We start from the raw sequence: 25,277 nt of genomic DNA on the forward strand, positions 1-25,277 counted from the left end.
ACTCCAAGTTATTAGACGTTGTCAGGGCCCTAAAAATATATATATATATATATATATATATATATATATATATATATATATATATATATAGTTAGGACGGCTGGAGTCAGAAAGTCTGACTTGCTGTTTATATTGTATGCACCCAACAAGCTGGGTGCTCCTGCTTCTAAGCAGTCTATTGCACGCTGGATTTGTAGTACAATTCAGTTTGCACATTCTGTGGCAGGCCTGCCACAGCCGAAATATGTAGATGCCCATTCCACAAGGAAGGTGGGCTCATCCTGGGCGGCTGCCCGAGGAGTCTCGGCATTACAACTTTGCCGAGCAGCTACGTGGTCAGGGGAGAACACGTTTGTAAAATTTTACAAATTTTGATACTCTGGCTAAGGAGGACCTGGAGTTCTCTCATTCGGTGCTGCAGAGTCATCCGCACTCTCCCGCCCGTTTGGGAGCTTTGGTATAATCCCCATGGTCCTGACGGAGTCCCCAGCATCCACTAGGACGTTAGAGAAAATAAGAATTTACTTACCGATAATTCTATTTCTCGTAGTCCGTAGTGGATGCTGGGCGCCCATCCCAAGTGCGGATTGTCTGCAATGCTTGTACATAATTATTGTTACAAAAATCGGGTTATTATTGTTGTGAGCCATCTTTTCAGAGGCTACTTCGTTTTGTTATCATACTGTTAACTGGGTTCAGATCACAAGTTGTACGGTGTGATTGGTGTGGCTGGTATGAGTCTTACCCGGGATTCAAGATCCTTCCTTATTGTGTACGCTCGTCCGGGCACAGTACCTAACTGAGGCTTGGAGGGGGGTCATAGGGGGAGGAGCCAGTACACACCATGTGACCTAAAAGCTTTTTTAGATGTGCCCTGTCTCCTGCGGAGCCCGCTATTCCCCATGGTCCTGACGGAGTCCCCAGCATCCACTACCGACTACGAGAAATAGAATTATCGGTAAGTAAATTCTTATTTTTCCGGGTCCTGACAACGTCTCGCAACTTGGAGTCCCCCAAGTCCCTAGTAGCCGCAGGCACCACAATAGGTTTGGTTCAGGTGAACGCTGAAACCACCTTAGGGAGAAACTGAGGACGAGTCCTCAATTCCGCCCTGTCCGAATGGAAACTCAGATAAGGGCTTTTACAGGATAAAGCCACCAATTCTGACACGCGCCTGGCCCAGGCCATAGCCAACAGCATGACCACTTTTTCTGTGAGATATTTTTAACTCCACAGATTTAAGTGGGTCAAACCAATGTGACTTTTGGAACCCAAAAACCACCTTGAGATCCCAAAGTGCCACTGAAGGCACAAAAGGAGTCTGTATATGCAGTACCCCTTTAACAAACGTCTGAACTTCAGGGACTGAAGCTAGTTCTTTTTTGGAAGAAAATCGACAGAGCCGAAATTTGAACCTTAATGGACCCCATTTCAGGCCCATAGATACTCCTGTTTGCAGGAAATGTAGGAATCGACCCAGTTGAATTTCCTCCGTCGAGCCTTACTGGCCTCGCACCACGCAACATATTTTCGCCAAATGCGGTGATAATGTTTTTCGGTTACATCCTTCCCGGCCTTGATCAGGATAGGGATGACTTCATCCGGAATGCCTTTTTTCTTCAGGATCCGGCGTTCAACCGCCATGCCGTCAACGCAGCCGCGGCAAGTCTTGGAACAGACAAGGTCCCCGCTGAAGCAGGTCCCTTCTTAGAGGTAGAGGCCACGGATCCTCCGTGAGCATCTCTTGAAGTTCCGGTTAACAAGTCCTTCTTGGCCAATCCGGAGCCACTAATATAGTGCTTACTCCTCTCCATCTTATCAATCTCAGTACCTTGGGTATGAGAGGCAGAGGAGGGAACCCATACACTGATTGGTACACCCACGGTGTTAACAGAGCATCTACAGCTATTGCCTGAGGGTCCCTTGACCTGGCGCAATACCTGTCGAGTTTTTCCCAACGGTTTATAATCATGTGGAAGACTTCTGGGTGAAGTCCCTACTCTCCCGGGTGGAGGTCGTGCTGAGGAAATCTGCTTCCCAGTTGTCCACTCCCGGAATGAAAACTGCTGACAGTGCTATCACATGGTTTTTCGCCCAGCGAAGAATCCTTGCAGCTTCTGCCATTGCCCTCCTGCTTCTTGTGGCACCCTGTCTGTTTACGTGGGTGACTGCCGTAATGTTGTCCGACTGGAACAACACCGGCTGACCTTGAAGCAGAGGTCTTGCTAAGCTTAGAGCATTGTAAATGGCCCTTAGCTTCAGGATATTTATGTGAAGTGATGTCTCCAGGCTTGACCATAAGCCCTGGATATTCCTACCCTGTGTGACTGCTCCCCAGCCTCGCAGGCTGGCATCCGTGGTCACCAGGATCCAGTCCTGAATGCCGAATCTGCGGCCCTCTAGAAGATGAGCACTCTGCAACCACCACAGGAGGGATACCCTTGTCCCTGGTGACAGGGTTATCCGCTGATGCATCTGAAGATGCGACCCGGACCATTTGTCCAGTAGGTTCCACTGGAAAGTCTTGCGTGGAATCTGCCGAATGGGATTGCTTCGTAGGAAGCCACCATTTTTACCCAGAACCCTTGTGCATTGATGCACTGAGACTTGGTTTGGTTTTAGGAGGTTCCTGACTAGCTCGGATAACTCCCTGGCTTTTTCCTCCGGGAGAAACACCTTCTTTCTGGACTGTGTCCAGGATCATCCCTAGGAACAGAAGACAAGTCGTCGGAACCAGCTGCGAATCTGGAATATTGAGAATCCAATCGTGCTGCCGCAACACTACCTGAGATAGTGCTACACCGATCTCCAACTGTTCCCTGGATCTTACCCTTATCAGGGAATCGTCCAAGTAAAGGATAACTAAAAATTCCCTTCCTTTGAAGGAATATCATCATTTCGGTCATTACTTCAGTAAAGACCCGGGGTGCCGTGGACCCTCCCTACGGCAGCGTCTGAACTGATAGTGACAGTTCTGTACCATAACCTGAGATACCCTTGGTGAGAAGGGTAAATTTTGACATGAAGGTAAGCATCCCTGATGTCCCGAGACATCATGTAGTCCCCTTCTTCCAGGTTTGCAATCACTGCTCTGAGTGACTCAATTTTGAATTTGAACCTCTGTATGTAAGTGTTCAAAGATTTTAGATTTTAAAATCGGTCTCACCGAGCCGTCTGGCTTCGGTACCACAATAGTGTGGAATAATACCCCGTTCCCTGTTGCAGGAGGGGTACCCTAATTATCACCTGCTGGGAATACAGCTTGTGAATGGCTTCCAAAACTGCCTCCCTGTCAGCGGGAGACGTCGGTAAAACAGACTTTTTTGGAAACGGCGAGGGGAATACGTCTCGAATTCCAATTTTGTACCCCTGAGATAACACCTGAAGGATCCCGGGGTCTACTTGCGAGTGAGCCCACTGCGCACTGAAATTCACTGAGAACGGGCCCCCACCGTGCCTGAACTTGTAAAGCCCTAGCGTCATACTGAGGGCTTGGCAGAGGCGGAAAAGGGTTTCTGTTCCTGGGAACTGGCTGATCTCTGCAGCCATTTTCCTCTCCCTCTGTCACGAGCAGAAAAGAGGAACCCTTTTGTCCGCTTGCCAACCAGGACTGCGCCTGATAATACGGCGTCTTATTTTGAGAGGCGACCTAGGGTACATCCCCTTTTTTTAAGGCAATACTTCCAAATGCCGTTTGGAATCCCTGACCACTTTACTGGTAGAATACAATGCACTTATACTTGATGCCAGTCGGCAAATATTCCGCTGTGCATCATGCATATATAGAAATGCATCTTTTAATTGCTCTATAGGCAATAATATACTGTCCTTATCTAGGATATCAATATTTCCAGTCAGGGAATCCGACCACGCCAACCCAGCACTGCACATCCAGGCTGAGGCGATTGCTGGTCGCAGTATAACACTAGTATGTGTGTAAATACATTTTAGGATACCCTCCTGCTTTTTATCAGCAGGATCCTTAAGGGCGGCCATCTCAAGAGAGGGTAGAGCCCTTGTTCTTACAAGCGTGTGAGCGCCTTATCCCCTGTAGGGGGTGTTTCCCAACGCACCCTAACCTCTGGCGGGAAAAGGTATACTGCCAATAACTTTTTAGAATTATCAATTGTTATCGGGGGGAAACCCACGCATCATCACACACCTCATTTTATTTTTCAGATTTAGGAAAACTACAGGAAGTTTTTCCTCACCAAACATAATACCCCTTTTTTTTTTTGGTGGTATTCATATTATCAGAAAAGTGTAAACATTTTCCATTGCATCAATCATGCAATGAGTGGCCCTATTGGAAATCACGGTTGTCTCTTCACCGTCGACACAGGAGTCAGTATCCGTGTCGGCGTCTGTATCTGAGGTAACGGGCGCTTTAGAGCCCCTGTATGAGACGTCTGGACATGCACAAGCTGAGTAGCCGGCTGTCTCATGTCAACCACTGTCTTTTATACAAAGCTGACACTGTCACGCAATTTTAACAGTACATCCACTCAGGTGTCGACCCCCTAGGGGGTGACAACACTATTACAGACACTCTACTCCGTCTCCACATCATTTTTCTCCTCATACATGTCGACACAAACGTACCGACACACAGCACACACACAGGGAATGCTCTGATAGAGAACAGGACCCACTAGCCCTTTGGGGAGACAGAGGGAGAGTTTGCCAGCACACACCAGAGCGCTATATATATATAGGGATAACCTTATATAAGTGTTTTTCCCTTTATAGCTGCTGTATTGTTTATACTGCGCCTAATTTGTGCCCCCCTCTCTTTTTTAACCCCTTTCTGTAGTGTAGTGACTGCAGAGGAGAGCCAGGGAGCTTCCCTCCAACTGAGCTGTGAGGGAAAATGGCGCCAGTGTGCTGAGGAGATAGGCTCCGCCCCTTTCTCGGCGTCCTTATCATCCGTTTTTCTGTATGTTTTGGCAGGGGTTAAATGCATCCATATAGCCCAGGAGTTATATGTGATGCATTTATTTTAGCCATATAAGGTTTTTATCGATTTATTGCGTCTCAGGGCGCTGCCCCCCCAGCGCCCTGCACCCTCAGTGACCGGAGTGTGAAGTGTGCTGAGAGCAATGGCGCACAGCTGCGGTGCTGTGCGCTACCTTATCTGAAGACAGGATCGTCTTCTGCCGCCGATTTCACCGGACCTCTTCGCTCTTCTGGCTCTGTAAGGGGGCCGGCGGCGCGGCTCCGGGACCCATCCAGGCTGAACCTGTGATCGTCCCTCTGGAGCTAATGTCCAGTAGCCTAAGAAACCCGATCCACTCTGCACGCAGGTGAGTCCGTTTCTTCTCCCCTTAGTCCCACGATGCAGTGAGCCTGTTGCCAGCAGGTCTCACTGAAAATAATAAACATTAACTAAAACTTTCACAAAGAGCTCAGGAGAGCCCCTAGTGTGCACCCTTCTCGTCGGGCACAGAAATCTAACTGAGGCTTGGAGGAGGGTCATAGGGGGAGGAGCCAGTGCACACCAGGTGATCCTAAAGCTTTCTTTAGATGTGCCCAGACTCCTGCGGAGCCGCTATTCCCCATGGTCCTTACGGAGTGCCCAGCATCCACTAGGACGTCAGAGAAATATATATATATATATATATATGTGTGTGTGTGTGTGTATATATGTATGTATGTATGTATGTATGTGTATATATATATATATATATATATATATATATATATATATATATATATATATATATTTATTATAAAAGAAGTTTCCATTTATCCACTATGCACATACTGTCCATCAGAAATGTCGTTGTGGAGGGGATATTTAAGAAATATAATACATTGCAATTACAGAAAGTAGAAGAAAGGTGTGTGTATGTGTGTGTGTGTATATATATATATATATATATATATATATATATATATATGTGTGTGTGTGTGTGTATATATATATATATATATATATATATATATTTATATATATATACACACACGCTTACAATCAAAAGATACAGATGTGTCCTTTTACACTTGGTATGCTTCTCACAATTATTTTTTTTGCGAATGGTAAAACCATTTGTGAGTGATAAGACCGCGGAAGTGTGCGCTTGCAGCGTAGCACAGCCACATGCATCGCGGCAACAGCATATAAGGACATCTCTGTACCTTAATAAAAGTGGTCTGTCATATAAACTGTGATTGAAGCACTGCTATAAACGGGTGTTGTTTGTCCCCAGTTTCTGGCCTGTGAATTATCTGTTTCTGTTAAACAGACTTAATTAGAGTCTGGTTTTGAGTGAGACGGGAGGACTCCACACACAAAGCCCATTTCGAGCCTCAGAGCTGGCTGATTAGTGCCTGCATCTGTAAGAAGCTGATATTCTGATATAAGATTGGTCAGGGCTTGGCTCAGGGTCTGTGGAAACAAGCAGCAACCCTGTTTGAGAAACTGTGATTTACTGACTGTAAGTGCTGTGCACATGCCTGTGTTCGTGGTAGGGGTATTAGGTCTTATCACTTTGAGAGAGGAAATCTGTGATGTTTTGTTAGTGCCGAGACGGGCCAGGATTTATTTTCGTTTTATTTTTGAACTGCACAATATAACTAGCCACGGCTAGATTGCACGAAAACCCTGGACGGGTGTGCTGTTTTCCTGGCTGCTGTGTGTTTGGAGGTGCCTGTCTACCCCAGGAAAGGGCACCTCTATCCTGATCTCCTCACAAAACATTCTGCAACATGTTACACAATGCTGCTGTTTCCTCAGGCAATGAGTTCTAAGTGAAAGTAAGAAGTTTAAATATGCTGGGTATGCTGGGAAGCTTAATTGGAGAATCCAGAATGGCAAGGGGACAGGAAAAATGGATGGGTGGTGACAATGTAAGTGTATTTGATTGTGATATTGCAAATTAATAAGACTGTGTTGGAACAAGAAGCTCTTAGTGTGCAATATATCTGATTGGTGGTGGCACTATTCATCATAAAAAAACACCTAGCTTTTGTTAATGGACAGTACTGGATGACACTCACTGTCATGACCGATAAATAGAAGCAGGACTGAGGGACAGGCTCTTTGACAGGTCAGAGGCACAACCAACCACCCAAGGGCATCACTGACTGTGTATTAAGCGCATAAGTTTTTATTGTTTCAGGTTTCTTAGTATGTATTTTATGTGTTTAACTTTGTTAGATTCTTGACTTTGGGCTGGCACGGCATACAGATGAAGAGATGACTGGATATGTGGCTACAAGGTGGTATCGGGCGCCGGAAATCATGCTAAATTGGATGCATTATAACCAGACAGGTACAGCATTTTGCCACAACATTCACAGTACAAGAGCATTTTCAGCTTTCAATTTCACATACAACAAATGTAACATTGGCATCTTGTAAGTCATTTTTCAGGAGTTTTAGTACGTGATATTTTATATCTGAGAATGTAATTAGTAGATGCACATCACAAAGCTTGCATATATTGCTGCAATGCGTGCACCCACGAAAAGCGAGATTAAATTAGAAATGATTCGTAGAAAGACTGCACAACTTTTCTACAAAAAGCGACCTCGCAGAAATGCATGAAAAAGTAAGGAAATCATCTTGGACCCTGTAAAAGTGGCAACGAAGAGTTATTAGCAGGAACATATAGAAGGCTATTAGTGATAAAAGATTATACCACACGCGCTTCCTGCTTAACCTTTTTACTGATATTTAGCAGTAACGACGACATGTATGAACATCTCTGATGCCGGAGTGGGACAGTGAAAGCCTAGCCTAGCGCTTATGCACTGTCTCCTCCCATCCGGCTCTACTGCGCATGCGTGAGATCTTGATACTATTGCGAGATCTCTAATGCATCCCGAGCTGGCAGCCAGGGACAGAGCTGTCCCTGCTGTGGTGGTGGGGTGATAACTGCTGCTGTCGAAATCAATTTGCAGTTGTCTGAACGGTCAGTGCTACTGACCATACGTATGTTAGATGGCGCTATTTTAAAGTCATGTGCCACACATCTCCACATTAATACATAGAAAAGTAGCTGTGCGCTGATACCACTTCTCACCCGTAATGCGGCATCATGCATCTTCCCCAAAGTTATAACAAAAAGATTAAATGGAGCGCCTGTGTCTTTTATACTAAAAGAAATGAGGCCACGTTCACTTTACTCAAGGGGCTGTGTAATCCTCTATTATTCAAATGAGTAACTAGCAAAGGATAGATTACTGGATGTTCTTAAAAGATGTCAAATGACAGAATTTTTTTTTTTTTTTTTTTAAATCGAACTGGAAAAATGATAGGCTACAAGTAGTATTCAGAAAATGTAAGTCTTTACAATGTTTTGATGTAAAGAAAAATGTTTTATTCTTCTGGGTTTTATACAAGTTTATAAAATTGAAAATAAAACACTTTTAGTTCCCATGTGCAAGTTTCTAAAATCTCCCATTAATGCAACACCTCTACTTACATCCCCCACATCATTTAACTGATTATTAAGCTTTTTAGAAAAATTCACCTGAACACTGACATGCCTTCTAATAGCCAAATGTATACTTTTCAAACCTATCCAAGTGCATGATCATTCATTGGGAGGGGCTGGGATCCCTTGCCAGCATTCTGGTGGCCAGGATCTCTCCGTTGGTATATTTATTTATTAGCAGTTTCTTATATAGCGCAGCATCTTCCGTTGTGCTTTACAATTAGGTATACTGACTGCTGGGATGGTGACTACATCCCATTGGGAGGGGGTGTACCAGAGTTCCTTGTATTGTTCCCTGATATTATGTTTAAAAGGAAACCTTTTCCCTACCTTTTCACCTGTTCTGAAGGTGTGCACAAAAACAAACATGAGTTTGCTGGGAAAATGCAATGCTAGTTTAGAGTTGAGTTGCAAATGCAATTTGCTCTGCGAGCTTGCAGTGAAAACCGATCATAGGACCTAACTCGCTCCTTACTGTACTGACCCTTTATTCTCTAGTACTATTTTAGACAGTGCTACATTTCGAGAAGGTTTGTGATTTTCATCAAATTGCTATGTTGGTATGAGTAAAATGGTTGAAACTGGGGGTTGCTTTTTCTTAACATCCGTATGGAAGAGTTTTGAAACTGACAGCTGGTACAGGGTATAGATATGTCCTCATAAATCTTTGCTGCAATCATGCCAAACGACCCCTCTTGGCACGCCAGGTCGTGTGGGACTCTGCTAGCCTTGGGTGTCTCTTTGTGTCTTTTTTTTTTTTTTTTTTCTTCTTCTTCTTTTTTTGCTAATGGAACTAGGACACACCAGATGAGTGTGCTGATTAATTGGATAAGCGACACTTGTATATCTGTGTGCGACAGAGTCTCTGCTATGATGCAGAGGCCATGGCTTTTTTCCTTATGAAGTTCCATTGTGCTTTATATACAGTGTACAAAAGATGTACAAGTGTCGCATATCAAATGAATCAGCAGAGTCTCCAGGTGTATCCTAGCCACATCGAGTTGCGAACAATATTTTCTGGAAAAAAGAAAAGACACCTGTTGCGCCTCTAGTTGCACGGGACCTGTGAGGTCACTTGCGTCATGCATATCCGGCTGTGTGCTGTATTAAGGCTAGATAAGGCAAGATGATAAATCTGACCACTTCAGTTATTCAGTTTCTGTATTCAGCAAAGTAATTGTAGTCTTGATTACCTTTAGTAGCTGCTTTACTTCATTGAGTATAGCTACATTCATCTTTCCCACATCACGGGATCAGCTTCCTGCGTCCCGGTGTGAATAGTCGCACCTGCAGTTAGACAATACATTGTCTTTGGGTCGATTTCTGCAACAAACTATTCACAGTTGAGACTATTTGCACGCTTAATGAGGAGGGCTGTATCTTTATGAAGACACATTTGTAGATTGAGCATACAATGAGATAAAGGAATGGTATCTAGATGAATGGTTAACAATTACCATGTCGACGTTCGTAATGTTAAAACCACAATGTCCACATGGTTGAAATTTGTTGCCAGACACTTAGAGGGGATATGTACTAAGCAGTGAAAAGAGTGGAGAAGTAACCCAGTGGAGAAGTTGTCCATGGCAACCAATCAGCATTGAAGTAACATTTATAATTTGCATACTATAAAATGATACAGAGCAGCTGATTGGTTGCCATGGGCAACTTCTCCATAACTACTCCATATTTTTTCACTGCTTAGTACATCTCCCTTTAGGTCATCATCCTCAAGCTGTTTACAGGATTACAGTGTCAACATCTGAAATGTTGCATATGAAATATTGACAGTTTCAAGGTGCTGACTGTTAGGGCTGGGCTGCGGGGGAAGGTTAGGGTTTGTCACTATGTAAAAGGATAGGGGGAGAAATACACACCGGAACTTAGCAGCATTTTATGTCTGTGCCAGAAGTGACTCAGTACAGTTGGGACTCGGAAGAAGATACTGAAGTCGCAACTGCTGCTGGGAGAAGGTCAGAAGCCACTAGACCAGTTCATCTTGTAGATATAATTAATGTTGACATGCTAAGCATGCCATAATGCTGCATGTAGACAGTTCAACCCTGTCTACATTTTGATGTCGAACTGATGATTGTGGACAAGTCATACCACACCCATACTATATTGGAGGCCTCTTTTCTTTACCATAAATTCTCTTCTGCACACTATTTCTTCTTGTGCAAGACATCAGTTAGAAACTCTTCTGGTGTATCATTATTACCCAGCAGCAACAGAGAGCCAACTTCAGATTGACTGCAGTGTCTGAGTGTTGAAATCTTGTTAAAGTTATTTTGGTCGAGAGGAAGGATGAGAAGACGTGAGGATGTGTGTGGACTGTGCAGAGTGGATGCAGTTTGATAGAAAGGTTTATGAAAGTTATGTGGGTGGTTCTGAAATTTGATACGCTTGCCTGAAGAGGTGAGTTTTCAGGAAATGCTTGAAGGTTTGGCCACTAGAGGAGAGTCTTATTGTATGTGGTAGGGCATTCCTCAGAGTGGGTGCAGCCCCATGAAAGTCCTGCAATTGTGAGTGGAAGCGAGTAATGAGTGTGGATGAGAGACGCAGATCTTGTGAAGAGCGAAGAGGTTGGGTTGGGAGATATTTTGAGATAAGCGAAGTGATGTACGTTGGTGTAGTCTGGTTAATGGCCTTGTGTGTGAGTAAAAGTATTTTATATTGAATACAGTAGAATACAGATAACCGATGGAGGGACTGACAGAGTGGATCTACAGACAATGAACGTCTAGCGAGGAAGATTAGCCTCGCAGCTGCATTCAGAATGGATTGTAGTGGTGAGAGTCTCGTTTTGGGAAGACCAGTTAGGAGACTATTGCAATAATCAATGCGGGAGATAATGAGAGCATGGATTAGAGTTTTAGCAGTGTCTTGTGTAAAATATGGTCGTATTTTGGATACACTTTTTTAAGACAGATTGAATATGGGTAACAAAGGACAGATCAGAGTCAAGGATGACACGTAGGCAGCAAGCTTGTGGGGTAGGGTAGATTGTCGAGTTTTCAACAGTGATAGAGATATCAGGTTGGTACCTACTATTGGCCGGTGGAAATACAATTAACTCTGTCTTTGAAATATTAAGTTTGAGGTGGCGAGATGTCATCCAAGATGAAATGGCAGAAAGGCATTCAGTGACACGGTCTAGTACAGATGGGGACAAATCTGGAGGATAGGTAGATTTGAGTATCATCTGCGTACAGATGATACTGAAATCCAAAAGAGCTGATTAGTTTACCAAGAGATGAGGTATAGATAGAGAAAAGCAGGGGACCCAAGACTGAGCCTTTGCGGTACTCCAACTGAAAGAGGTAGCGAAGAGGAGATAGATTCAGAGAAGCGAACACTGAAGGAGCGATTAGATCAGTAGGATAGGAACCAAGAAAGGGCTGTGTCTTTAAGACCTAGGGATTGAAGTGTTTGTATGAGAAGAGAGTGGTCAACAGTGTCAAAGGCAGCAGATCTAGAAGAATAAGTAGTGAACAATGGCCTTTAGACTTCGTAGTGACCAAATCCTTAACCACTTTAGTCAGTGCTGTCTCTGTGGAGTGTTGGAAACGGAAGCCTGACTGAAGTGGGTTCAATAAATTATGTGAGTTAAAGTGTGTGAGTCAAGTGTAGGCAAGTCTCTCAAGTAGCTTAGAGAGACAAAGGAGATATATATGGGTGCACACACACACTTCCCACAGGCGGCACTCCCGGTCTGACTTAAAGATGACACAGACGCTGTAAGTGATAGCAACGGTTCAGCTCTATGCTTGAAAAAAGCTCGTTAATGAGCTGAAACATTGCTATCACTTACATCGTCCGTGTCATCTTCATGTCAGGCCGGGAGTGCCGCCTGTGGAAATTGTGTGTATGTGTGATATATATATACTGCCACTTCCACTGACCCGGAAGTTTGTTTAAATGAAAAAGTGTGCAGAAGGAGGCGAGGGAAGTGGCCATCCTGCTGCACATAGTGCTCCCCTCCCTGCTTGGCGGCTGTGTAGAGCGCTGGACTAGCTCACAGCCGCTCACCCGCTCACAGCGCCTGCAACAATTGGCGGTCAGAGGGACCTCACCAAAGGCCTCCTTATCACCGCCGCTGCCCATGAGTGCCTCCGCAGACCACAGTCAGGTAATGTTCCCCTGCTGTCACCCTCTCTCCCTGTCTTTACTGTCCCTGTTCCTACTGTCACTCGCTCTCTCCCTGCTGTCACTCGCTGTCTCCCTCCCTGCTGTCTCTATCCTCCCTGCTGTCTCTATCCTCCCTGCTGTCTCTATCCTCCCTGCTGTCTCTATCCTCCCTGCTGTCTCCCTCCTCCCTGCTGTCTCTATCCTCCCTGCTGTCTCTATCCTCCCTGCTGTCTCTATCCTCCCTGCTGTCTCTATCCTCCCTGCTGTCTCTATCCTCCCTGCTGTCTCCCTCCCTGCTGTCTCCCTCCCTGCTGTCTCCCTCCCTGCTGTCTCCCTCCCTGCTGTCTCCCTCCCTGCTGTCTCCCTCCCTGCTGTCTCCCTGCCTGCTGTCTCCCTCCCTGCTGTCTCCCTCTCTCTGCCTCCCTGCTGTCTCTCTCTCTCTCTGCCTCCCTGCTGTCTCTCTCTCTCTCCCTTCCTGCTGTCTCTCTCTCTCTCTCCCTTCCTGCTGTCTCTCTCTCTCTCTCTCTCCCTTCCTGCTGTCTCTCTCTCTCTCTCTCTCCCTTCCTGCTGTCTCTCTCTCTCTCTCCCTTCCTGCTGTCCCTGTCCCTGAATTGTGGATCATACCATGTGCTATAATGTGAATTTCGGCTCGTACCGTGTGCTATAATGTGAATTTCGTCTCGTACCGTGTGCTATAAGGTGAAAAGGGGCACCAGTACTAGATAGTATAAGGGGTTCTACACTGAACACGCCCCCTTTTGGGTGACCACGCCCCCTTTTCTGGAACGAATTGCATCCTTGACTTTACCATACCCCCACTTCAAAATTTCCACTTCGACCACTGTGTGTGTGTGTATATATGTATGTATCTCTCTCTCTCTCTCTCTCTCTCTCTCTCTCTCTCTCTCTCTCTCTATATATATATATATATATATATATATATATATATATATACATACACACACACACACACACTGGGACCTTACTCTGCTACTCTTCAGGAGGTTAGATAGGATACAGAGTCAGAAATGAAAGTGGAGCTTATGGATGATTGGTCCATGTAAGTCTCAAAACACCTGTAAGTCTTAACTTTTAAAAGTTAGCCACAATCATTTGGATAATAAAAATATTTCTGCTGCGGGGTGCACTGGGCTCCACAAGGATTAACATTGGGGCGTAGAGTAGGATCTTGATCCGAGGCACCAACAGGCTCAAAGCTTTGACCTTTTTCCCAAGATGCATAGCGCTGCCTCCTATATCACCCCGCCTCTGTGCACAGGAGCTCAGTTTTTTAGTTGGTGCCATGCAGTAGGCAGGCACATAACAGGGGGGCAGCCCTGACAGAAGCTTTTAAAGAATATTGAAGACTTCAAGGGCTGCAGCAGAGACACTGACTGTGTTAGATGTCAGTCAGACATCTTCATCACCTCCCCCAGCGGCGCTGGTCACTCCCGCGCTCTGGTTGCCGGGTACTTACAGCGGAGGCTCCGGCTTTCTTCCGAGTTAGTCACACACACACGACTGCTGCTCTCCCAGATCGCGTGGCCGCACTCAGGGAGGAGGTAAGGGGTCCCCTCGACGGGACCTGCTGTAATTTGCGATCCCGAGCGCGCTGGCGTGGACACTGTGGTAGTACAGGGACCCCACTAGACCACCAGGGCATAGGCACAGGTCGGTTTTCTATCATAAAACCGTTTTATTAAGCCCCCAGTACCCGGTGGTGAAGTCCAGCAGGGGGATAAAGCTTTGACCTGTAGCCCATCCCCCAGCTCCAGGGCGCCATTTAGAGTCCATGTTCCTGCCCTGGAGCTTTTGATTATGTCAGCTACAAAGGGCAACGGAGCTCGGGCTGATCCCACATTGTGTGATGTTGATGCTGCAGACACATTTGAGGATAACATAGCAGCTGAGGGTTCAGGTTCTGGGGGTTCCTTACCCCCCAGTGGGACTGTAGCAACGGGGGTGCACAATTACCTACCTTGGGCTACCTTCTCCACGCTATTGAATATGCTGGTAACTAGACTAATGCCCCCTATGGGACCTCCTGTGCCGGTACAACCGCTTATGGCCCCCGCGGTTAACCCGCCATGGGCAGATCAACTGTCCAATCAGTTACAGCAATTGAACCAATCACTGACTGCTCAAAAGTCTAACCCTTGCCTGCCTAAGACCAAGGGGTACTCTAAGCGGGCAATTACTTCCTCACAATCCACTTACGTCCCAGACCCCTCGTCTGATGAGGATGGCGTTTATACGGTCCCCACAGATTCTGATTCTGATGGTGGAAGTTGTTTCGCAGGTGGATGTTCCTGACTTGTTAGAGGCTATCAGGCTCATTCTTCAGGTTGATGATGAACCGGAGCCTGACACTGCCCCTAAGAAACCGGACAGGTTTAAACGTCAGAAGGTGGTTAAACAAGTTTCTCTATCGTCCTAGTGGATGCTGGGGTTCCTGGAAAGATCATGGGGAATAGCGGCTCCGCAGGAGACAGGGCACAAAAAGTAAAGCTTTAGGATCAGGTGGTGTGCACTGGCTCCTCCCCCTATGACCCTCCTCCAAGCCTCAGTTAGATTTTTGTGCCCGGCCGAGAAGGGTGCAATCTAGGTGGCTCTCCTAAAGAGCTGCTTAGAAAAGTTTAGCTTAGGTTTTTTATTTTACAGTGAGTCCTGCTGGCAACAGGATCACTGCAACGAGGGACTTAGGGGAGAAGAAGTGAACTCACCTGCGTGCAGGATGGATTGGCTTCTTTGGCTACTGGACATTAGCTCCAGAGGGACGATCACAGGTACAGCCTGGATGGTCACCGGAGCCTCGCCGCCGGCCCCCTTGCAGATGCTGAAACAAGAAGAAGGTCCAGAATCGGCGGCATGAAGACTCCTCAGTCTTCTTAAGGTAGCGCACAGCACTGCAGCTGTGCGCCATTTCCTCTCAGCACACTTCACACGGCAGTCACTGAGGGTGCAGGGCGCTGGAAGGGGGGCGCCCTGGGAGGCAATGAAAACCTATTTTTGGCTAAAAATACCTCACATATAGCCTCCGGGGGCTATATGGAGATATTTAACCCCTGCCAGAATCCGTTAAGAGCGGGAGACGAGGCAGCCGAAAAAGGGGCGGGGCCTATCTCCTCAGCACACAGCGCCATTTTCCCTCACAGAAAGGCTGGAGGGAAGGCTCCCAGGCTCTCCCCTGCACTGCACTACAGAAACAGGGTTAAAACAGAGAGGGGGGGCACTAATTTGGCGTTAGAAATATATAAAAAAGATGCTATAAGGGAAAACACTTATATAAGGTTGTCCCTATATAATTATAGCGTTTTTGGTGTGTGCTGGCAAACTCTCCCTCTGTCTCTCCAAAGGGCTAGTAGGTCCTGTCCTCTATCAGAGCATTCCCTGTGTGTGTGCTGTGTGTCGGTACGTGTGTGTCGACATGTATGAGGACGATGTTGGTGAGGAGGCGGAGCAATTGCCTGTAATGGTGATGTCACTCTCTAGGGAGTCGACACCGGAATGGATGGCTTATTTAGGGAATTACGTGATAATGTCAACACGCGGCAAGGTCGGTTGACGACATGAGACGGCCGACAAACAATTAGTACCGGTCCAGACGTCTCAAAAACACCGTCAGGGGTTTTAAAACGCCCGTTTACTTTAGTCGGTCGACACAGACACAGACAGGGACGCTGAATCCAGTGTCGACGGTGAATAAACAAACGTATTCCTTATTAGGGCCACACGTTAAGGGCAATGAAGGAGGTGTTACATATTTCTGATACTACATGTACCACAAAAGAGGGTATTATGTGGGATGTGAAAAAACTACCGTAGTTTTTCCTGAATCAGATAAATTAAATGAAGTGTGTGATGATGCGTGGGTTCCCCCCGATAGAAAATATGGGCGGTATACCCTTTCCCGCCAGAAGTTAGGGCGCGTTGGGAAACACCCCTTAAGGTGGATAAGGCGCTCACACGCTTATCAGAACAAGTGGCGGTACCGTCTATAGATAGGGCCGTCCTCAAGGAGCCGGCTGACAGGAGGCTGGAAAATATCATAAAAAGTATATACACACATACTGGTGTTATACTGCGACCAGCGATCGCCTCAGCCTGGATGTGCAGAGCTGGGGTGGCTTGGTCGGATTCCCTGACTAAAAATATTGATACCCTTGACAGGGACAGTATTTTATTGACTATAGAACATTTAAAGGATGCATTTCTATATATGCGAGATGCACAGAGGGATATTTGCACTCTGGCATCAAGAGTAAGTGCGATGTCCATATCTGCCAGAAGATGTTTATGGACACGACAGTGGTCAGGTGATGCAGATTCCAAACGGCACAAAGGTGTATTGCCGTATAAAGGAAGAGGAGTTATTTGGGGTCGGTCCATCGGACCTGGTGGCCACGGCAACTGCTGGAAAATCCACCGTTTTTTACCCTAAGTCACATCTCTGCAGAAAAAGACACCGTCTTTTCAGCTTCAGTCCTTTCGTCCCTATAAGAGTCATATCTGCCCAGGGATAGAGGAAAGGGAAGAAGACTGCAGCAGGCAGCCCATTCCCAGGAACAGAAGCGTTCCACCGCTTCTGACAAGCTCTCAGCATGACGCTGAGACCGTACAGGACCCCTGGATCCTACAAGTAGTATCCCAGGGGTACAGATTGGAATGTCGAGACTTTTTCCCCTGCGCAGGCTCCTGAAGTCTGCTTTACCAAGGTCTCCCTCCGACAAGGAGGCAGTATGGGAAACAATTCACGAGCTGTATTCCCAGCAGGTGATAATTAAATTACCCCTCCTACAACAAGAAAAGGGGTATTATTCCACACTATATTGTGGTACTGAAGCCAGAAGGCTAGGTGAGACCTATTCTAAATCTAAAAAAATTTGAACATTTACAAAGGTTCAAATCAAGATGGAGTCACTCAGAGCAGTGATAACGAACCGGGAAGAAGGGGACTATATGGTGTCCCGAGACATCAGGGATGCTTACCTCCATGTCCCAAATTTGCCCTTATCACTAAGGGTACCTCAGGTTCGTGGTACAGAACTGTCACTATCAGTTTCAGACGCTGCCGTTTGGATTGTCCACGGCACCCCGGGTCTTTACCAAGGTAATGGCCGAAATGATGGTTCTTCTTCGAAGAAAAGGCGTCTTAATTATCCCTTACTTGGACGATCTCCTGATAAGGGCAAAGTCCAGGGAACAGTTGGAGGTCGGAGTAGCACTATCTCGGATACTGTTACAACAGCAGGGGTGGATTCTAAATATTCCAAAATCGCAGCTGATCCCGACAACAAGTCTCCTGTGCTTAGGGATGATTCTGGACACAGTCCAGAAAAAGGTGTTTCTCCCGGAAGAGAAAGCCAGGGAGTTATCCGAGCTAGTCAGGAACCTCCTAAAATCAGTGCATCATTGCACAAGGGCCATGGTAAAAAAATGGTGACTTCCTTCGAAGCAATTCCAGTCGGCAGATTTCATGCAAGAACTTTTCAGTGGGATCTGCTGGACAAATGGTCCGGATCGCATCTTCAGATGCATCAGCGGATAACCCTATATCCAAGGACAAGGGTGTCTCTCCTGTGGTGGTTACAGAGTGCTCATCTTCTAGAGGGCCGCAGATTCGGCATTCAGTTTTGGATGTTGGTGACCACGGAGGCCAGCCCGAGAGGCTGGGGAGCAGTCACACAAGGAAAAAATTTCCAGGGAGTGTGATCAAGTCTGGAGACTTTTCTCCACATAAATATAGCTAAGGGTAAATTTATAATGCTCTAAGCTTAGCAAGACCTCTGCTTCAAGGTCAGCCGGTATTGATCCAGTGGGATAAAACATCACGGCAGTCGCCCACGTAAATAGACAGGGCGGCACAAGAAGCAGGAGGGCAGTGGCAAAAACTGCAAGGACTTTTCGCTGGGCGGAAAATCATGTGATAGCACTGTCAGCAGTGTTTCATTCCGGGAATGGAAACTGGGAAGCAGACTTCCTCAGTAGGCACGACCTCCACCCGGCAGAGTGGGAACTTCATGGGGAAGTTTTCCACATGATTGTAAACCGTTGGGAATTACCAAAGGTGGACATGATGGCGTCCCGTCTGAACAAAAAACGGGACAGGTATTGCGCCAGGTTAAGAGACCCTCAGGCAATAGCTGTGGACGTTCTGGTAACACCGTGGGTGTACCAGTCGGTGTATGTGTTCCATCCTCTGCTTTTCATACCTAAGGTACTGAGAATTATAAGACGTAGAGGAGTAAGAACTATACTCATGGCTCCGGATTGGCCAAGAAGGACTTGGTACCCGGAACTTCAAGAGATGCTCACAGAGGACTTATGGCCTCTGCCGCTAAGAAGGGACTTGTTTCAGCAAGTACCATGTCTGTTCCAAGACTTACCGCAGCTGCGTTTGACGGCATGGCGGTGGAACGCCGGATCCTAAGGGAAAAGGCATTCAGGAAGAGGTCATTCCTACCCTGGTCAAAGCCAGAAAGGAGGTGACCGCACAACATTATCACCACATGTGGCGAAAATATGTTGCGTGGTGTGAGGCCAGGAAGGCCCCACGAAGAAATTTCAACTCGGTCGATTCCTGCATTTCCTGCAAACAGGAGTGTCTATGGGCCTCAAATTGGGGTCCATTAAGGTTCAAATTTCGGCCCTGTCGATTTTTCTTCCAGAAAGAATTGGCTTCAGTTCCTGAAGTCCAGAAGTTTGTCAAGGGAGTATTGCATATACAACCCCCTTTTGTGCCTCCAGTGGCACTGTGGGATCTCAACGTAGTTCTGGGATTCCTCAAAACACATTGGTTTAAAACCAGTCAAATCTGTGGATTTGAAGCATCTCACATGAAAAGTGAACATGCTCTTGGACCTGGCCTGGACCAGGCGAGTGTCAAATTGGTGGTTTTTTTCTCAAAAAAGCCCATATCTGTTTGTCCATTCGGACAGGGCAGAGCTGCGCACTCGTCCCCAGTTCTCTCCCTAAGGTGGTGTCAGTGTTTCACCTGAACCAGCTTATTGTGGTGTCTTGCGCCTACTAGGGACTTGGAGGACTCCAAGTTGCTAGATGTGGTCAGGGCCCTGAAAATATAGGTTCCAGGACGGCTGGAGTCAGGAAAACTGACTTGCTGTTATCCTGTATGCACCCAACAAACTGGGTGCTCTTGCTTCTAAGCAGACTTTTGCTAGTTGGATGTGTAATACAATTCAGCTTGCACATTCTGTGGCAGGCCTGCCACAGCCAAAATATGTAAATGCCCATTCCACAAGGAAGGTGGGCTCATCTTGGGCGGCTGCCCGAGGGGTCTCGGCTTTACAACTTTGCCGAGCGGCTATTTAGTCAGGGGCAAACACGTTTGTAAAATCCTACAAATTTGATAACCTGGCTAAGGAGGACCTGGAGTTCTCTCATTCGGTGCTGCAGAGTCATCCGCACTCTCCCGCCCGTTTGGGAGCTTTGGTATAATCCCCATGGTCTTTTCAGGAACCCCAGCATCCACTAGGACGATAGAGAAAATAAGAATTTACTTACCGATAATTCTATTTCTCGGAGTCCGTAGTGGATGCTGGGCGCCCATCCCAAGTGCGGATTATCTGCAATACTTGTACATAGTTACAAAAATCGGGTTATTATTGTTGTGAGCCATCTTTCAGAGGCTCCGCTGTTATCATACTGTTAACTGGGTTCAGATCACAGGTTGTACAGTGTGATTGGTGTGGCTGGTATGAGTCTTACCCGGGATTCATAAATCCTTCCTTATTGTGTACGCTCGTCCGGGCACAGTATCCTAACTGAGGCTTGGAGGAGGGTCATAGGGGGAGGAGCCAGTGCACACCACCTGATCCTAAAGCTTTACTTTTTGTGCCCTGTCTCCTGCGGAGCCGCTATTCCCCATGGTCTTTTCAGGAACCCCAGCATCCACTACGGACTCCGAGAAATAGAATTATCGGTAAGTAAATTCTTATTTTTACCTCACTCTGAACATTTAGTTGACATACGTCAGGAGTCCTAGGAAAGTCCAGGAAAGAAGTTCATGCCTCACAAGAAGATGCTGGCTCGCTACCCTCTCGCTGCGGAGCTTAGTAAAAATTGTGAAACACCCCCCGCCAGTGGATTCGCAAGTGGCGCGACTGGTAGTATCCTCAGCTCTGCCTGTAACTACCATCACGTCCTTGAAATAGCCAACGGACAAGCCTGTGGAGGATTGTTTGAAGGCAATCTACACCCTAAACGGTGCGGTGCATAGGTCCACTATTGAAGTGACATGGGCTGCAGAAGCTGTGGAAGCGTGGGCTCAGGAACTGGAGGCGGAGTTGCCTTCCAATGCTTCTGATCATGCTAGACAATGCCTGTCGTATATTGTTACAGTATCCCATTACATTAAAGAGGTGGCTTCTGATGCCGGTATTCTGGCGGCCAAGGCTTCTACTACGTCCATTTTGGCTCGCCGAATTCTCTGGTTACGGTCCTGGTCTGTGGACATGGACTCAAAGAAAAACCCTGGAGGTACTCCTCTTCAAAGGAGACATTATTTTCTGAGAAGACCTCAGCAAGATAGTGACTGACTTAGTATCTGCAAAAACAGCATGTCTTCCTAGTACTCTGTACTTCCTTTTGCTCCTTTCGTCCTTCAGGGAAAGCAAAAGGTCAAGCGTACCCAAAACAGGTTCGCACTTCCAAACCCAATAAGTCCAAACCCAAATGGGCATGGACTGCCTGTCAGCCTGCTTCCAAAACTGACAAGCCTGCTGCATGACGGGGCGGGCCTCCCTCTGGGGGATCCCAGAGTGGGGGGCCGACTTCTAGGGTTTACCCAGGAATGGTTGAAGACCACTTCCGATGCCTGGGTACGGGAAGTCGTCACTCAAGGTTACGCCGTATCCTTCAAGAATCGGCCCCCTCATCAATTTTGCCTGACAGACGTTCCTTCGGATCAGGTGAAGGCAAAGACTCTTCATTCGGTGGTACAGTCCCTCCTGGACACAGGAATGGCAGTACAGGTGCCTCTGGCTCAGAGAGGCAAGGGGTGCTATTCACCGCTGTTCCTAGTCCCGAAACCGAATGGGTCTTCCCAGCCCATTCAAGCTTCGTATGGAAACTTTTCGCTCTAATGTTCTGGCCTTGGAGCCTGCGGACTATATGGTCTTACTGGGCATACAGGATGCTTACCTGCATATTCCCATTGCAGTATCGCATCAGCAGTACCTGAGGTTTGCGGTTGGCAACCTCCATTACCAATTTCGGGCTTTACCTTTTGGTTTGACCACGGCTCCGCAAGTCTTCACCAAGGTCATGGCTGTAATGACAGCTGTACTCCGCCGTCAAGGGGTCAGGATCCTACCGTACTTATGACTTGTTGATCCTGGCAAATTTCCCAGAGATTCTCCTACGCCATCTGGATCTGACTATCCAGTTTCTGCAAGCCCACGGATGGCTCATCAACTGGAAGAAATCCTCCCTGGTCCCTGCTCAGAGCATGGTGCACCTGGGGGGCATTGTTGGACACTCACAACTAGCGGTTGTTCTTGTCTCAGGAGAAAGTCTTGAAGCTTCAGGACAGGATTCAATGCTTCCTATTTCGTCCGCAAGTGTAGATACATTTGGCAATGCAAGTGCTAGGTCTCATGGTGTCTGCTTTCGACATGGAGTACGCTCCATTCCTTTCCCGCCCTCGAGAGGCTAATTCTTGCCAAGTGGGACGGCCTGCCTCACCGGATCAGGTCTCAAATGATCTCATTGTCTCCGGAGGTCCGTCTGTCACTGAGCTGGTGGCTTCAGGACCAACGATTGAGCAGGGGTCGTCCCTTCTGGAACTCCAACTGGGTCCTTCTGACGACGGACGCCAGTCGGAGGGGCTGGGGCGCGGTGTTGGAGTCTCTCCTCCCAATAAACATTCTGGAATTGCGGGCGGTGTTCAACTCTTTGAACTTGGCCCAGCATTTAATACAGAACAGACCTGTTCAAGTACAGTCGGACAACGCCACCACGGTGGCGTACATCAATCGTCAAGGCGGCACTCGAAACCGCATGGCAATGAGGGAAGTATCATGGATCCTTCAGTGGGCAGAATGCCATCTGCCAGCCATATTTGCAGTGTTCATTCCAGGGGTCCTAATCTTGGAAGCGGACTTTCTCAGTCGTCAGGACATACACGCTGGAGAGTGGAGCCTCCATCCAGAAGTATTTCAACTCCTCGTGTACAAGTGGGACCTTCCAGATGTGGACCTGATGGCATCTCGACACAATCACAAGGTTCCGGTCTTTGGAGCAAGGACAAGGGATCCTCAAGCAGCGTTCATGGACGCACTGGCAATTCCATGGAACTTTCGGCTGCCATACGTGTTCCCTCCGGTGTCACTCCTGCCCAGAGTAATAAGGAGGATCAAGCAAGAAGGTGGTATCCTACTTCTGATCGCTCCAGCGTGGCCCAGACGGCATTGGTTCTCAGACCTTCAGGGTCTCTTGATAGAGCGTCCCCTTCTACTACCGCAGCAGCCAGATCTCCTTGTTCAGGTCCCCTGTGTATATCAGGATTTAGCCCGATTGGCTCTGACAGCGTGGCTCTTGAAGCTTCCGTCTTAAGGGCCTTGGGACTTGCCGGTGGTTCTGGAGGCATTGCAATGGTCTCCGTTTGAGCCTCTTGAATCGGCAGACCTTAAGTGGCTTTCTCTTAAGGTATTGTTTCTGCTGGCTATTGCTTCTGCTAGACAGGTGTCTAATTTGGGTGCCTTGTCTTGCAGGTCACCATATCTGATTTTTCACCGTGATCGGGCGGTTCTTAGAACGCGTCCGGGTTATTTACCTAAGGTGGTGTCTTCTTTCCACCTTAACCAGGAGATTGTGGTTCCGGCCTTTAATTCTTCTGAGTTGTCCTCTAAAGAGCGGTCTTTGTATGTGGTACGGGCTCTCCGTATCTAATGTGAAGAGAACCTCTTCCATTCGGAAGTCTGTTTCTCTTTTCGTACTGTTTGGTTTTCACAAACGTGGCTGGCCTGCTAACAAACAGACCTTGGCCAGATAGATAAGAATGGTGATTGCACATGTTTATGTACAGGCTGGTCGCCCAGCTCCTACTACTAATTAGGCCCATTCTACTCTGTCTGTTGGACCTTCTTGGGCGGCCCGCCGTGGTGCGACCCTTGTGGAGTCCAGTGTACCCCGCAGCAGAAAACGAGATTTATGGTAAGAATTTACCGTTGTTAAATCTTTCTGCGAAGTACACTGGGCTCCACAAGGCGCCAAACTGACGCACTTAGCTTCTTTGGGTTGGTATGGCATAGCCGCTGACACCCTCTCCTGTGGTGAGTGTGTGGTGTATGTGGCTACTAACGATTGTTGTCTCTTTTTTACCTGCTACTGCATTGGGCTGGTTAACAAACCTGAGCTCCTGTGCACGGAGGCGGGTGATATAGGAGGCGGCGCTATGCATCTTGGGAAGAAGGTCAAAGCTTTGAGCCTGTTGGTGCCTCGGATCAAGATACTACTCTACACCCCGATGTTAATCCTTGTGGAGCCCAGTGTACCTCGCAGAAAGAGATTTAACAACGGTAAGTTTTTACTATAAATTTCGTTATTCACACCATGAACAGATGAGTATAAAAGTATATATGGTTGTTATTTACAGATCTAGTTGACTTCTGAGAAAGATTGATCTTGTATCTACCACATTCAAACACAATCATCACAACTGTTTTAATAATGTTAAAGATTTAAATATGGTGTCAATATACAACACAAAGACTGAGCCATATATATATATATATATATATATATATATATATCAGTGTTCGCAAATACGCGCTATAGCGCGTATTTTACCCGGATCTGATGGCGGGGACTCACTTTTCAAAAATGGGAGGGTCCCCGGGGACGCGCTCCGCTGCAGCCAACTACTTGTAAATTGAAGGGGACGGCGCTTCTTGCCCGTACAGAGCGGAGGTGGAGCCTTACCACTGGCAGTCTGGCGGTGCCCCCTCCCCCTCTTGGTCACGTGCAGTGACCAGGAGGGGGAGGGGGCACCGCCGCACTGCCTGTGGTAAGGCTCCGCTCTGTACAGGCAGGAAGCGCCGTCCCCTTCAATTTACAAGTAGTTGGCTGCAGCGGCTTCACACGGGAGCCAGGCCGAGGTCACGCATACTGTACGACGTGTGTCCCCTGGTTACGTTTACTGTAGGCTGTGTCCGCCCGTCCGCCCCCCCCCCCCCTCCCCTCCCCCCCGGTTACTTGTACTGAACGCTAAGTCATCCCTCCCTGGTTACGTGTACTGTACGCTGTGTGTGTCTGCTTGGTTACGTGCACTGTATGCTGTTTGTGTCCCCTGGTTACATGTACTGTACGCTACGTGTCTCCCCGGTTACGTGTACTATACGCTATGTGCCCCACTGGTTACGTGTACTGCACACTGTGTGTGCATGTCCCTGGTTACGTGTACTATACGATATGTGCCCCACTGGTTACGTGTACTGCACACTGTGTGTGCGTGTCCCTGGTTACGTGTACTATACGCTATGTGCCCCACTGGTTACGTGTACTGCACATTGTGTGTGCGTGTCCCTGGTTACGTGTACTGTACGCTGTGTCTCCCCCCTGGTTACGTGTACTGTACGCTGCGTCTTCCCCCTGGTTACATGTACTGTACGCTACGTGTCTCCCCGGTTACGTGTACTATACGCTATGTGCCCCACTGGTTACGTGTACTGCACACTGTGTGTGCGT

The 25,277-nt window shown here is 47.4% G+C and overlaps 1 protein-coding gene across 2 annotated transcripts in view; it reads left to right on the plus strand.

Moving 5' to 3' along the window:
• The window catches only part of LOC135041345 (mitogen-activated protein kinase 14), a 335,823-nt gene that overhangs the window by 196,169 nt on the left and 114,377 nt on the right, over positions 1-25,277 (plus strand). For both annotated transcript variants that reach the window (XM_063954930.1, XM_063954929.1), the window contains exon 7: positions 7,160-7,274. In XM_063954930.1, the coding sequence (XP_063811000.1) occupies positions 7,160-7,274 (115 nt within the window). The remainder of the gene's footprint in view (positions 1-7,159; positions 7,275-25,277) is intronic.

Source organism: Pseudophryne corroboree, chromosome 2 (genome assembly GCF_028390025.1).
Source record: "Pseudophryne corroboree isolate aPseCor3 chromosome 2, aPseCor3.hap2, whole genome shotgun sequence".
Classification (NCBI taxonomy): Eukaryota; Metazoa; Chordata; class Amphibia; order Anura; family Myobatrachidae; genus Pseudophryne; species Pseudophryne corroboree.